Source organism: Pithys albifrons, chromosome 6, assembly GCF_047495875.1.
Source record: "Pithys albifrons albifrons isolate INPA30051 chromosome 6, PitAlb_v1, whole genome shotgun sequence".
NCBI classification, from domain to species: domain Eukaryota; kingdom Metazoa; phylum Chordata; class Aves; order Passeriformes; family Thamnophilidae; genus Pithys; species Pithys albifrons.
The window spans coordinates 35,918,375-35,932,339 of NC_092463.1; the positions used below are offsets into that span (position 1 = coordinate 35,918,375).

The 13,965-nt window shown below is 37.7% G+C and overlaps 1 protein-coding gene across 5 annotated transcripts in view; it reads right to left on the reverse strand.

Moving 5' to 3' along the window:
- The window catches only part of COX16 (cytochrome c oxidase assembly factor COX16), a 45,946-nt gene that overhangs the window by 12,557 nt on the left and 19,424 nt on the right, over positions 1 to 13,965 (reverse strand). For all 5 annotated transcript variants that reach the window (XM_071558204.1, XM_071558209.1, XM_071558207.1 and 2 more), the window contains exon 3: positions 2,334 to 2,402. In XM_071558204.1, the coding sequence (XP_071414305.1) occupies positions 2,334 to 2,402 (69 nt within the window). The remainder of the gene's footprint in view (positions 1 to 2,333; positions 2,403 to 13,965) is intronic.

The window sequence follows — 13,965 nt, forward strand, 5'->3', positions numbered from 1 at the left end:
TCCTTCCTCAAAATAGTATCCTGAGCAGAAACACTCCTGTATGAAGTAAGGTGAATTTTATACTTATCTCTTGAGAAGAGATAACTCAATAAATCAGAAGGTAAGAAAATATCTTTCTGTTGATTTCCTCACAGTAAACTGATTAAATCTGTGATTACAACTTTTTGCATCACCACCACCACCACACTGGGGACAAAAAGTAGACTTCAGCATGTCTGAAATATTGGAAATATCTTTGTCTTTTGCAATACACCCATTAGAGCATATGCACATACAAGAAATTATGACATGTTAGAGAAATTCAGTATGTAATCAATATGCACTTTTCTGTAAGGACAGTAAGATATTTTAAGAAGTCTTAGGGCCAAAGGACATTTGCATGTATCTGGCAACCAAGATTCAAAAGAGCTGGTGTGGTATCCTCAGTAACACTTGCAGATAAAATGCTAATAATATTTTAAAATAAGGCTTTACATATCAAAACAGGGACTTCTTTTTTAACTGTCCTTGATCTCTTATCACACCATATTTAGTAACAGCCACCAGCGTAACCCTTCAGTGTGACCTATATATTGAATTAGATGTTCTTAAGAAGCGGACAAGTCAAAAAAATAAAGAAAGGAGAAAGAGTCCACTCCAAGCCCCCTTGTCTGGAACAGGTGGAGTCCACAAAAAACTACCCTCCTAAATGTCTGCTGTAATTCAGAGATTGGTTAGATTTGACTGAAGCTAGAAATTAATATGCCTAGTGCTTGCAAGTTGGTTCCCATAGTATATATTGATAATAAGAGTTCAAAACAAAAATCCAAATGTATTTTCATTATGGGGAAATGCAAATCCAATTGATTTGTTGAACTGGTCTGCTCTCTATAACATCCAAGCACTACTCTAGCAGAATCTCAGTCTGCAAACTCTCAGCAGTTTAGATTAAGAAAAAAATATGATTGTTTCTCTTATTTCTGTCTATCAGAAAGGACTCTCATTATCCAAGTAGGCTTGTAATATATTGTTATGTCAGATCTCTTTTATTACCATTGATTTATCCCTAAAGCTAATGCAATTATGGCTATTTAAATATTATCCTTCAACTATTATCTTCTGAAGAGAAAGTAAGGCATATCTGAATACAGATCGGTTGATTTTGATGTGAAGTATTGAGTTTGAGATGTGCTTCTTTTTACTGCTTGTAGTTGTATTTTACTTTTTCTTCCACATAAATAAATCAGAGCAGCCTTACAGTATACTGACTGGGAAGTGAGAGACACAATAATCCCAGAGGCAATCACAACGTAATGGATTTGTAAGATTTTCATATCCATTGGATCTTTCAATCTTTTTATTCCCTACACCACGAACCATAGTTCTTCATAGCAGGGGGACAGCCCAAAACTGTTTGCAATAATGGTAAAAACTAGCAAGTGGGCAGATATTTTGTGAAATTAGGCATGTGAAAATACAAAAGGTAACTTTTATTTTTACTTCAGACAAATCACAAAAGAGTAATATAATAGAAAAGTTTTATTATCAAGACCATGTTCTGCCATTTGGACACCTAAGTACAAGAGCAATGGGTGCAATCAAGATCTTCAAAGGCTTGTGACAAGAATGTGGTATGTGAAGAAAACAAAAACCTGTGCTCAGCATAAAGACCATAGAGATAGATGAAGTGTTATTAGAACATTAAAAATTATCTTAAATAGCTTTATCCTTTGTTTCTGGTTTAAGGGAGGCTTTTTCCAGTTTTTCTAACATTGCTTTTTGTAGGCCTGATTATTTATGGAACTCTGGATATTAAACCGGTCAGAACAGCCATTCTGGAGTTCAGTAATGTTTGAAGAAAAATCAGTGTTAAGGAAAGAGTGAAATATTTCTCTATAAAATTTTCTGAAACCATATAAAAGGAATGACAGTTGTTTGAAAGACACACATAAACATCAAAGAAGTATCAGGAAGCACATCATGCACATTGTTCTGTAATTTGGTCTAAAGATCACCCCAACTCATGCAGTACAAGTGTTCCCGTATGCGCACACACATTCCATCTAAGGCAAACACCAGCTCTACATTTATAAACCAGGTTAACCACAGAAGTAGTGGAATTTATTTGTACCACTGTACTTGGCATCTGGACATCAAAGTAAAGCTCTGTTCAGAAAGAAGCACTGTGTGTTCAAAAACCTTTCTTTACATAAAAACCTTGTTTTTATTGAACATCAGTGAGTCAAAGGCAGATGGCTGATCTAATTTTAGTTAGGGACAGATACAACCCACCAGCGGCCAGGGTAACCAAGGGTAGCCAAGGTTATAAGCCCCAAGGAACAAATTTATTTTACCTCATATTCAGATTCCAGTGTCACAGTGTTCTGTTTTAATTTTAATTTTTCTTTCAAAGCTGGATCAACCTGAAAGACAAACAAAAACACAGCAAAAATGCTTGATTTTGAGAATATTTTTTAAAGAAATCTTAAAAGAACTAAATATTGGTACATGCAAACCCTCCTCTTCTCTAAATGAGTTTATGTGCCATTTGTTCAGATACCAGGATAATGAACAGAGCACACGAATTGGGCTGAAAAGAGACAGGTCAACAGCGAAACTTTTAAACTCAAAAAGGAAGCACATTTTAAACTATAGCCCTGCACTTACCTTACCTTAGATACTCAAATTTGTATTTGTTTACTTTGAAACTCAAAGTAAACAAAGCTTAAATAAATTAAACAAGTGCAAGAAAGAGAAAATTGTGATCACATTATAGATTTTACTCCTGAATGCTGAGTTCAGTGAATAGATATAAAATATATTCTGGTTTTCAAAGTCCAAGCATGAGTTGAATTTCCAGTTTTCTGGTGAACGCACAGCTCTTTCCTCGTTTTGATTCTGTCCCGCCCGTGCTGGTGACTCCTGCCATCTTCCAGAGAAGTTTATTCAAACAACAAATCTAAGGACAGATATGTCAGTGAACCACAGTACATGCATTTCCTGGTTTAACTTCTGAGCCCAGAAGAAGTGATGTTCATCCCTCCCTCTGTGCTCAGTAACATCTGTCTCCCACAGGCCCAAGAGTAGAAGCAAAGAGAAAAAAAATAATCAGCATCTTCACGCTTAGAGAAAGTGTTTTATGTTCTTTTCGAAGAGACATCAGCCACATACACAGTATTCAGATATAGTCTTTAGGCAAATTAATTAAAATACTGAATAAATCCACCATGAGAGAACAATCTCATTTTTAGACCTTAAAAACCAAAATAGATGTTTAAGGAGATTGGTAATTTGTGTAGTTGTACATCCCTGGTACACTAGTCCAACTATGACTAATTCAGTGAAGAAAAGTTATGATTATTAATTTGCTGCTTCTTGACTTAAATGAAAAGGGCTCAGTTACCCTCATCACAACCAACATCTATAAGCAGTCTAGAAAATAGAAAGGAGGGAATACACGCAACAGAATCTGCCTGGTCAGAATCTGCCTAGTCAGTGAGAAGATTCACCTACAGAGTCTCCCCTAACACAAGCTCCTAATCATCAGAGGTACTTAAAATACACACCTACTATCTGTGTTGATGGGAACTGCTCTGAAATTTCCGTAGGCCATAACGTTCCCCTTGATCACAGACACTGCCTGCTGGTTAGCATGCAGCCGGTGAGACCTCAGTTCCTAAGGATGGATGCTCAGATAAGCAAGTCTAACACCATCTGTGCATGGCCAGAGGTTTGATTTCCCCATCTCATCAGTGATCTGGCCATAGAAATATACACATTTGCAACCTCCAGACTTATTACACTTAGGAAGTAAGCCAAAATATCTAAAATGGTTAATGTTTGTACCAGATACAGCTCCCACCTTCTTTGTAATTAAAAAAAATTGTAAAGCAAGATAAGTGTCTCTGCACTGGCCCTCTACATCAAATAAAAACCCGAAACGCTACATCCTCTGTCTTGGCATTCAAGGCCTCTGTAGAACTTCCCCTCTTTAAAGATGGACTGTCTTTCTACTGTGACCATGAACTCCAACAACAGCCATGCTTCATTAGAACAATGAACCCAACCATCACAAGTTCAGGAATGCAAAGTCTTTGGGCAGCCAGAAGATAGGCTTTGAAGCTTGCTTTCTAAGAGAAGAGGGATTGTGGACCTCACTATGTTCAGAACTAAATGCAAACACTATTTGTTCTGCTTCGTGTTCTCGCAATACACATATGAAAAGGGGAAATAAATGCTTCAGCAAGTAAAGGAGCAAAAGGGTTTGATTTCATCCTACATCTTCATTTTGAAATGAAGCATCCCAAACTAACATGGTTGGAGCAGCATATTTAGCTAATTAACCACAGCCAGAACTCAACTTACAAAGACAGTTCAATATCCCCATTATCAAGCTTTGTTTTAGCAATTTTTAGTGTGTTTGTTTCATGTGTAGTGTTTGCATGGCCACATTTGCGCAAGGTAAAGGCAAACAAGCAGTGAAGTTACTGCTGCTTCTCCCAGTCCCTTCTGTCCTCAGACATTCTCATGTCTTCATTCTCCTCTGCCTGCACAAAGGGACAAGACTAGCAAAACTCAGACACTGCATTCCAGTTTGATGCTGTAGGTTTAGTATTAATAAAAATGCAGAAATGAAGGAGGCCTGCTGAATTTTCCTTTAAAAATGCCCTGTAAATGCGAAAGGAACAGAAACCGCTGCTTCTGTAGAAGCAAGAATTGTATTCAGCAAATTAACTTACCAAAGACTCGTTAAACCCTGATTTGAGGGCAAACTATATACACATCTTAAGTACACTCTGCAGAACATGTTCTTTTGTTCCAAGTTCACAAAAAAAAAAAGAGCAAGTATGTATTTTCTCTTACTTTTACCTTTTTAGTTCCCTCCATACATACTTCACCAAACAGAGTAATTCAAACATACTTGACTCTGCACACCCATTGAGTCACCTGCACATTCTAATGCCTTCATTGCAAATCCATGCTTTTCAGCCACCAAATTGAGATAGATGGATTACAAACTGTTTCAGGAACCACTATAGCAGTGAAGAAAAAAATGCATTATAAAGTTCTATTTCCACTGTGTTTGTAAGATGCTGCACTATCTTTGAAACATCACAAGAACAAAAAAAAGGAAAGGGGAATGATATTATTTTCATTCTGAAAAGGCAGATAAAAATCAGTATGAGCTACAATCACAGATTATAACCAGGGAACACTTAAATAGGGGCAGAGCCAGTAAACTGCTCATGCCAAAGCTCCTTTGTATTACACATCTGCCACAAGGTCCAAATACAAACACACACATTTTGCTGCCATGATGACTGCTATGCCAACACACATGGCCAAATGAGCTACAAGTATTCACCTATGTACTGGCAAATGAATCATAAACTAAATTATGGATACAAATCCCTATTAGTGAATATGACAGCAGCAGACAAAGCCCAAACACTGAAACAGCCTGACAGTGTCCTCTGCACCGTTATTTAGGAGGCAGGAAGGAACAGAAAACATCCCTTTAGAGGACTCCTCCTTGTTCAGCAAAATCTCAGATGGTCCTTAAAGATCCATTTCAATTCAAACTTTGCCTCAAAATATAGATTTCGAAGATGCATGCAACTGTGATTATAGCATAACTTCACATTAAATTCTTACTGAAAGACTACTGAAATACTTGATGCAAGTATTTAGACAGCTTTCAAGAGATGCTGCCTGCAAGGCTTTGAAAACAATACTGTACATACAATTATTCAACTTTTTTTTCCTGAGGTGAAGGTTTGGTTTTTTTCCTTTGTATCACCTGTATCAAAAATGAATGAAACACTCTCCAAGTTATTTTGCATTATACAGCCTTATTTCATATTACATCAACTGAAAGGGCAAGGGCAAGTTCAATATAGAAAAATCTCAAAAAGAGTTTAAGAATACAGCTTTCACATTAGAATTTTGTCCCATTTCACACTGCCATTGCTCCTTCAGACCTACCCTTACTTAACTTCAAAAAGTTCCCAAAGAAACAGACTTTAAAAAAATTCTTAGATGGCAGAAAGTAATAGAGGCTAAGCACAGGTACTTTCTTAGAGATCTTAGCAGGCAGCTACTTGAGGCTGTAACTACCTAAAAACCTTCTAAAATGTGGCTGCTGCTTCATTTTAGGGCTGACATTTCAGTTTTTCAATTAGAACTTGGACAGAATTTCTCGGTGGAAAAAATGGTGCACCTTGGGGTGCAGACAATGGGCATCGTTACACAGCAAAGCAGAAATACTTGGTGCTCGCAGCCCCTACCAAACCAGGTACTCCTGCAGTGCACTGGGAGGAAGTATGCACACATTTCAAAAAAGGGAATTTTTTGTCTGTGACACAAGTATTTCTGGCACAGTTATAAACCTAAATGTGCTGCTACTAAGAAAAATTCTCCAACTGACATTTTTTGTCGATTCTCAGCGACCACAGTTCATTTTGTCTCAGAAGCAAATAATACAGTCAGAGAGTGACTGTGAAATTTGTAAGTGTCACTAACTTTACTTCCAGGATAAGGAAAGGATAGCTCTTCCACAGGGGAACACAAAGAATGCCATCACTATTCCTTTTTGAAGTTTAGAGGGATGGAATACCTCTCCTTACAGAGATGGACTGAGGGCACTGGGCTTGATTCAGCCTAGAGAAGAGAAAGCTCTGGGGAAACCCACTGTAGCCTTTCAATACTTAAAGTGGTCTTACAAGAACGACAGGGACAAACTTCTTAGCAAAGTCTGCAGCAATAGGACAGGGGCTAATGGTTTTAAACTAAAAGAGATTTAGACTAGGGATAAGAAACAAATTTTTTACAGTGAAGATTGTGAGATACTGGCACCGGTTGCCCCGAGAGGTGGTGGGTGCTCCAGACCTGAAAACATTCAAGTCATGTTGGACTGAGCTCTGAGCACCCTGATCTAGTTGAAGATGTCCCTGCTCACTGCAGAGGGTTGATCTAGATGACCTTTAGAAGTCTATTCCAACTCAAATTATTCTGTGAAACACAGGAATACAAAGCAGATTAGCAGTGTCACTCCTGTTCAGCACTCAGAGAGGAGGAGCAAGTTGGTTCACATTCTCATTTTCAGGGTAACATACCAGTTGTCCACACACGTATGCCTGGACCTGTAACTTAAGCAGCCCACTTTCACAAGCAGTCTTTCTGTGCTGTAGCCATCATTGTTTATTCATCCATGTACTATTTGTGGCCATGGGCTTTAGAGCAAACCACGTCTTGAATATATCTTCTAAAATTATGGCCTCAGTTACTACACAAGGAAACTGTCAGGACACAACCACATAATGAGAAGAGGATTGTGCTTTTAACAGTCTCCTCTCACACAAGTCTGAGCAGTACCTTGTACACTTGTGTCCAGAGACTTGCATGTACTGACCAAATATTTGTATGCCAAAGTCTTACAGAACTTTCCCTCTAGTAAGCATTTCCAGTAGATGTTTCTATTTTAAAACTAAAACATGAGTTTCTGTTTCTACTCTATCCTCCACAAAATAATAACCCACTGAGAAAGATTTCAGCTTTCACTTTGGAAATGGGAGAAGATGATGGCTTAAATTTAATGAACATGAATTAAGCTTTTTTTCTTTTTTTCATCTGTTCCCACCAGCATAAATACATGGGACACAATTTTCCTGCAGTATTCACAATACAGAGTAGACAAAATGACTGCTACACGAAATTCTTCAATTTGTTCTCCCCACTCATTTTTTAAACTTTGAGTAAACCAGAATCACAAGTTCTAGCTCTCCCAATAGAGTATCTTACTTGAAAACATTTATCATATGCCTAACTCCTCTAAATGGAAAATCAGCAACCTTGCGTGGATCAGTCAACTTTAATCTTCCTTGAGAAGACTTCCATAAATTGCTACAAAAGTCTGTGTCATAAATATTCTAAGCTGTGGTTTATGAACAGAGTGAGAAGCTGTAGACTGGAGAGGATAAATCCCAGGACTCAGGAAATGCAGTATAAACTAGAGCCAAACTGAGTGTGGTTCTACTTAAGAAATTAAAGGAACGAAGCTTGCAAAGGTTGTAGTATACAATGAAGACTGTACTTATGCCAAGCTCTTCGGCATACAGTCTTAGATGACAGAGAACAAACCATTTTTGTGCAAATTCATTCACAATAACTCATTAACTACATTACTTAAAATATATAATACACCAAACTCACTTACATAGGACTACCTTCTTCCCTGTGAGGGTGGTGAGACACTGGAACAGGTCGCCCAGAGAAGTTGTGCATGCCCCATTCCTGCAAGTGTTTTCAAAGCCAGGTTGGATGGGACTTTGAGTGACCTGGTCTAACAGAAACTGTTCCTGCCCATGGCAGGGGCTTGGAACGGGATGAACCGTAAGGTCCCTTTCAGCCCAAATGATTCTATGACTGTGATTCTGTATCACAGAGAATAGAACCAAAGGATATCACCTGGATAGGAATACTTATGAAGAGTGGAGAGACAGCTCAGTCTACATGTAAACCCTAGCTTTGCATCCTTTTACCCCTTCCTGTGATCTGCATAGAATACAGACAGTTAAACAAAATATTTCATCCAGCCTCTGACAGAAATCGATGCAGACATTTCCAAAGGAACAATATAAAATGTTGTTATAGCAGCAGTTCCCAGAGTTACAGTACACGGTGCACCACTGACCTCTCAAAATCCAAATCTTGTACTAGCTTCCAGATTGACCAAAAAAAGACCTACACTCCAAAACTCTGGACCATCCTTTTTCACATAATAATGCCATGGGAAATCCAAGGAAGTTAAAGCCTATTATGATGAACTAACTATCCCATACTTCAGCAAGTATTCAAGAAGATCTAGATTTCTCACATATAAGATCATCAAAACTAACAAGGATTCTAGAATTTTAAGTTCTCAGAAGAAAGTACTCAATCATTTAATCAATTTGCTTATGTTTCCACATCCACCTTGATTTTCAGGTACACATTTATTTATTTGATTCATAAAACATAAATTAGTGCCATAAACCTTGGCTCTAAGTATGCTAGCATAAATTTAATTTCACAGTAAAATTCAGTACCAAAAAAATTCCTTTTCATATTAAAAAGATGTGAATTTGTGATGCCAGTATTTAGAAAAAAAAACAAACACCTTTTTGCCTCTAAGTAGAAGATACTTAATAGCTAGAAATAATCTAAAATACAACTTTTGAATGCAACTCCAGCAGAGTCAACACTTTTTTTATCATCGTTTTCAAAGATTGCTTTTTTAATGGCTATGCACCTATTATGCAAGCTAAAGCTGGAAAATTAGTTCAAATACACTTTAACATTTCCTTATGGCTCCCTTAGTGCTATCCTAACTTTGCACAGAATCAACCTCTTTGTGTTAACTCTAAAAAACAGAAAGGTCACTTAAATGTCTGTTCAAAGCAAGTAACTTCAAGAGAGAAATGGTGAATTGGCAGCTGAAGCTCCAGCACGCAAGCAGCCTGTGCTCCTCTCCTCCACATTCCTTCACTGCTGTACCAGCACACAGAAGAGCACTGGAGAGGGTGTTTCCTTTAGTTCTGTACTGCAGCAGAAATACCTGTGCTCAGGTGCTCACTGACTGTTCAATTAGGCTTGTCTGCAAACTCTTCCTCCCTGCAGCCTCCCTTTAACAACACAGTGAAAGCAAAGGCACCGCCCAGCAGCTACACCAGCATCTTTCACTTGGTGTGTCAGTTCAGGAACACAAAGAAATTCATTTGAAGGGAAAGGTCTAACCATCTCATAGGAGGCTAAACCTTCAATAAAAGCATTGATGATTCAATAAAATAACACCAAAAAATGCTAAAAAAACCCCTAAACAATCAACTTTCTCAAGCAGGAACAGAATAGTCTGATTCTTCAAATTCAGTATAAAAGAATGCGCAAGCACACTTACAGATTAGGAATGCTTTCCTTAATCAAACATATATAAATATAGATGCACTTTTTTCTTCTCTAAGTATGTAAGTTAATGCCTAAGCCCTGTCTTGAGCCATGCAAATATATACCTGCTACTCTTATAAAAACAACCTCAGTTTCCACAAACCAACTGGAAGAAAATATACACTACACCATCTTTTCTCACTAACATTTTTTCTCACTGAAAATATAAAACAAAAAGCAAATGTCTTCTGCTTTTAACCCTAAAAATTATTTATGTTTTAAAATTTGATTTTGATTTACAGTATATATCTCAGAAATTTACTGAATACTGAAACAATTTTGACTTTTTAATTGCTTTTTGAACAGCAACAGTTTTTAGAATTCAGTGTAAACTTATTAAAATTGTTTTCAGTGCTCGGAAACTGCATTTCTACAAATAAATTACTACCAAAATCTAGCAAGTTTCATCCTAAATCTGCATGTGTCAAAGAAATTAACACTTGTTATTCTACAGTTCACAACACATTTAAGAAAAAATACTTTCCACACTGACATCTAGTGAAGTTTTACAGCAAGAAGAAAAAGCTTATTCTACTACTTTGTACTTACAGAAAGCTTTTAATCTTCCAAATTACTTGTATTTTAAATTACTAGAGTTTGCAACACACTTGTGCATCATGCACTACTTTCTTTTGAAAAATATTTTGCCAATATTTTTAATAAATAATGTGTTTACCTGCCAAAGGATCAGACATTCTGATGGGTATATTAGAGAAATTTATAATGGTAAGATCTGGTGTAAATAAGTTTAAAACATGAATATAAAAGTTACTGTTTTCCTTATAAGGGCTAAACAGCCAACATGAACAAAACAATTCTACTAAAATCAGTGGGAATTATGAAGGCAAAATATTTCAATTCATACATTTTAGGTACTAAAAGACAAGTCACCTCTCTTCTCAATGCAGTAGGCAGAAAGCTTATATCCTACATTCTCCCTGTAATCAGTGAAGAAAGAAAGGTTCCTCTGGGAACACCTAATTAGCCCCTACTCTGAATTATCCCAGAGCTCGTGCTCGATAGGTTTTATGGCAGCACACACTGTTTGACAGTGCAGAAGTGGAGAGGCTGTTTGGAAGTGTGTGGGAATGTCCTGACCCCACAGCTGCCCATCTCACACAGGGACAACATCCAACACCAGACACCATCCACCCTCCTTGAGCTGCGTTCCAGGGGGCAAGACATGATATGGTACCAGCTCCAACATTCATTTCAGAACTCATTAACATTCTAAAGGCAAAGTTTCCATTTTATGCCTCATCAAAAAAAAGCAGTTAAGCACTGCTTGATTCAACATACAGGAGGTTCAGTGCCAACTCTGGGGAAAATGCATCACCTACTGAATGACAAGCAAACCTAGAAATGCATTCGGTAGTGACAGATGTCTGAAGAGAGCCTTTCACCCCTCCCATACGAGTTTGGACTCGGCTTTTTCAGACTGCCCCATAACTGTAGTTTGCAACAGCACCAGTTGATTTGAGTCTTTTAAGCCTCAAAACATAAGGGAGAAGAAAGGGAAGGTACATTTAGACAAAGATTGCACTTAGAATGGTCTGGGCAAAAGGTTTTCCAACACTTTCATGGTAAAAATGGTAGTGGATATTAAATCATGTTTCGGCTAAAAGCTGCTTGAAGCAAAGTTACACACTTGTAACCACTTCAACTGCAAGGCACAAATACCACTAAATTAATTGTGGCAATGTGACAGGATTTAAATAAACCAAACAGAATTCTTGGTAGTATATAAAATGTAAATATCTGAAAGCTATCAACATTTTATAGACTGAAATTAGTTCCACTTGCAATGGCATCAGAATGAGTTTCTCCAGTTAATACCCTTCTCTTCATCTGAATCTGATCTTGACAACAGAAACACCATAAAGAATTAAAAAGGGGGAAACCGGCTTCTTTTTAAAACATGCAACTCAATACTTGAACTCTATTTTGTGTTTCATCACAGAGAAGCTCAATAATCTGAGGTAAAGCTGCCAGATATTCAGATTTCTCCAGACAAATCCCTACTTCCTCCCTGCACTCCTCCTACCCTCCTCAAAATTCTGCCCTGGAAAAAGGAAAAAAAACCAAAGAGGACAAATTTGGCCATTTGCCTGCAATTTCCAGATGCTGGGCAACATAGTCAGGTGGTAGCTCTAATGTGGCTGCTTGATGCTTGGAAATCCTGGACAATGTATATCCACCATTTAGGACTGATCGTCTTCAGCCATCTCAGAGTGAGGTGGACCAAGTTTTGTTTGTTTGTTTTAAAGAAAAAGAACAAGTCTTACAAGTTGTACTCAACAGCTCACTCGGCAACACTCACATCCCAGCTAACACAAATTGAGGAACACTCATTTCAGGGGGCCTAAAAGACTCTCTGTGTATTTAACAGATGCCAAGCTATGCAGCACCATGAACACCATCGTACTAGAGAGCTTGGCCAAATGCAGAAACTTAGGTACACAAAGGACTTTCAGTCCAAAAGCAATACACATCCAGGTAGTTGCAGAATGAAAGTTTTTAAGAATGAAAACTCTGGGATCTAGTCAGCTATTAAGCTCATAAAACTTTAAGTCAGTTTTCCCAATCTTTATAAAAGGCACAACACCTCTCTGCCTCTTAGAGGCATGACATTTTTGATTATTATTATTAATTCATCCTCACAGAGAATAGAGCATGACATCCCAGCACAGATGGCAAAAACCCCTGTGATTTCTACAGTAGTTGTAACCACTGCATGCAGGGAAACTGATAGGAAAGGGCTTTTCTTCATTAGATCTCAAACTCATTAAAAAAGCTTCACAGGGATTCAGTGAAACACTTACCAATGGAAACCCTGAATATTGTTATGGTCTCTAGGCAAACTTAGTACCATTAACAATACATGTTCATATTTATTGCCAAAAATTATGCCGGCACACTATTACAAGATTGAAAGTCAAGGTTCATTTAAAAACCAGATATTGCAAAGTTAAAAACTAGTACAGCCTTAATCCTTCATCAGTGAACAAACAGATTACCAAAATAATCTGTATTAATAACATCATCACATCCTGATTTAATGAGACTGTCCCAACTATTGTGATTTTGAGAGTCCAAACCTGTTTCAGGTTATTAATAGAGATCTTTTGCTACTGACAGGTTTCCCTGGTTTCATCAGAACGGGCTAGATGGCCTCAGTCTCATTTTTTTCAACTTCATACAGGATGGTATGAAAGAGCACATACAGTCAATTCCTTAACTCCAAGTTGTCCTACAGTGCGCTAAGAAGTTTGTGGTGACAGTAAGAAGTGGATCTAGGTGGATCCAATCACTAGAAACCACCCAAAGGTATACACAGTGTCAGCCTCAGAATCAGGCAACAAAAATCTGACTGAATCCAAGACTGAATCTGTTTGCCTTCTACAGAAAAATGGTGGTTTATATGCTAAACAGAAAGCATGTCTGAAAAATGAAAACATACACCTTTGAGTGGTATCATAGCAAATTCAATAATCAACTCTTCACAGACAAAGGGGAGAAGTCATTTGAGCTCAAGTAAAATGGGTTAGTTTTTGCTGAAATCAATGCAAAAACATGAACTGAACACTAGAGCAGCTGAACCTCAAAATCTTCAAGAGTAGCAAGGATAAAGAGCTCATTTCCATATAATCCCTCTGGACTAAACAAAAAAAAGAAAGAAAACTGACATCTGATCATCTGGTACCACCACCACAATACAGAGATTGAAAAGCTCTTGATACCCTTTCATTTCTGTGCCTCATTTTGCAGGACTGAAATTACTACCTGGATTAGTTCTGAACCATGGTCAAAAGATATAAAAAGTTCCAAATCCCCCGTGCCAATAGAAACAAAGACACTGTAAGGGTACCTTAGCCATGAATCAGCCAAGCTGTCTCACTTACCATACAATTCCAAAACCCTGCACTGAGCAGGCCACACTTGAAAGCAAGCAGGGTGTGCTTTAATCTAGTAAAATGTACTTCGTGACATAAAGAAAATTGACTG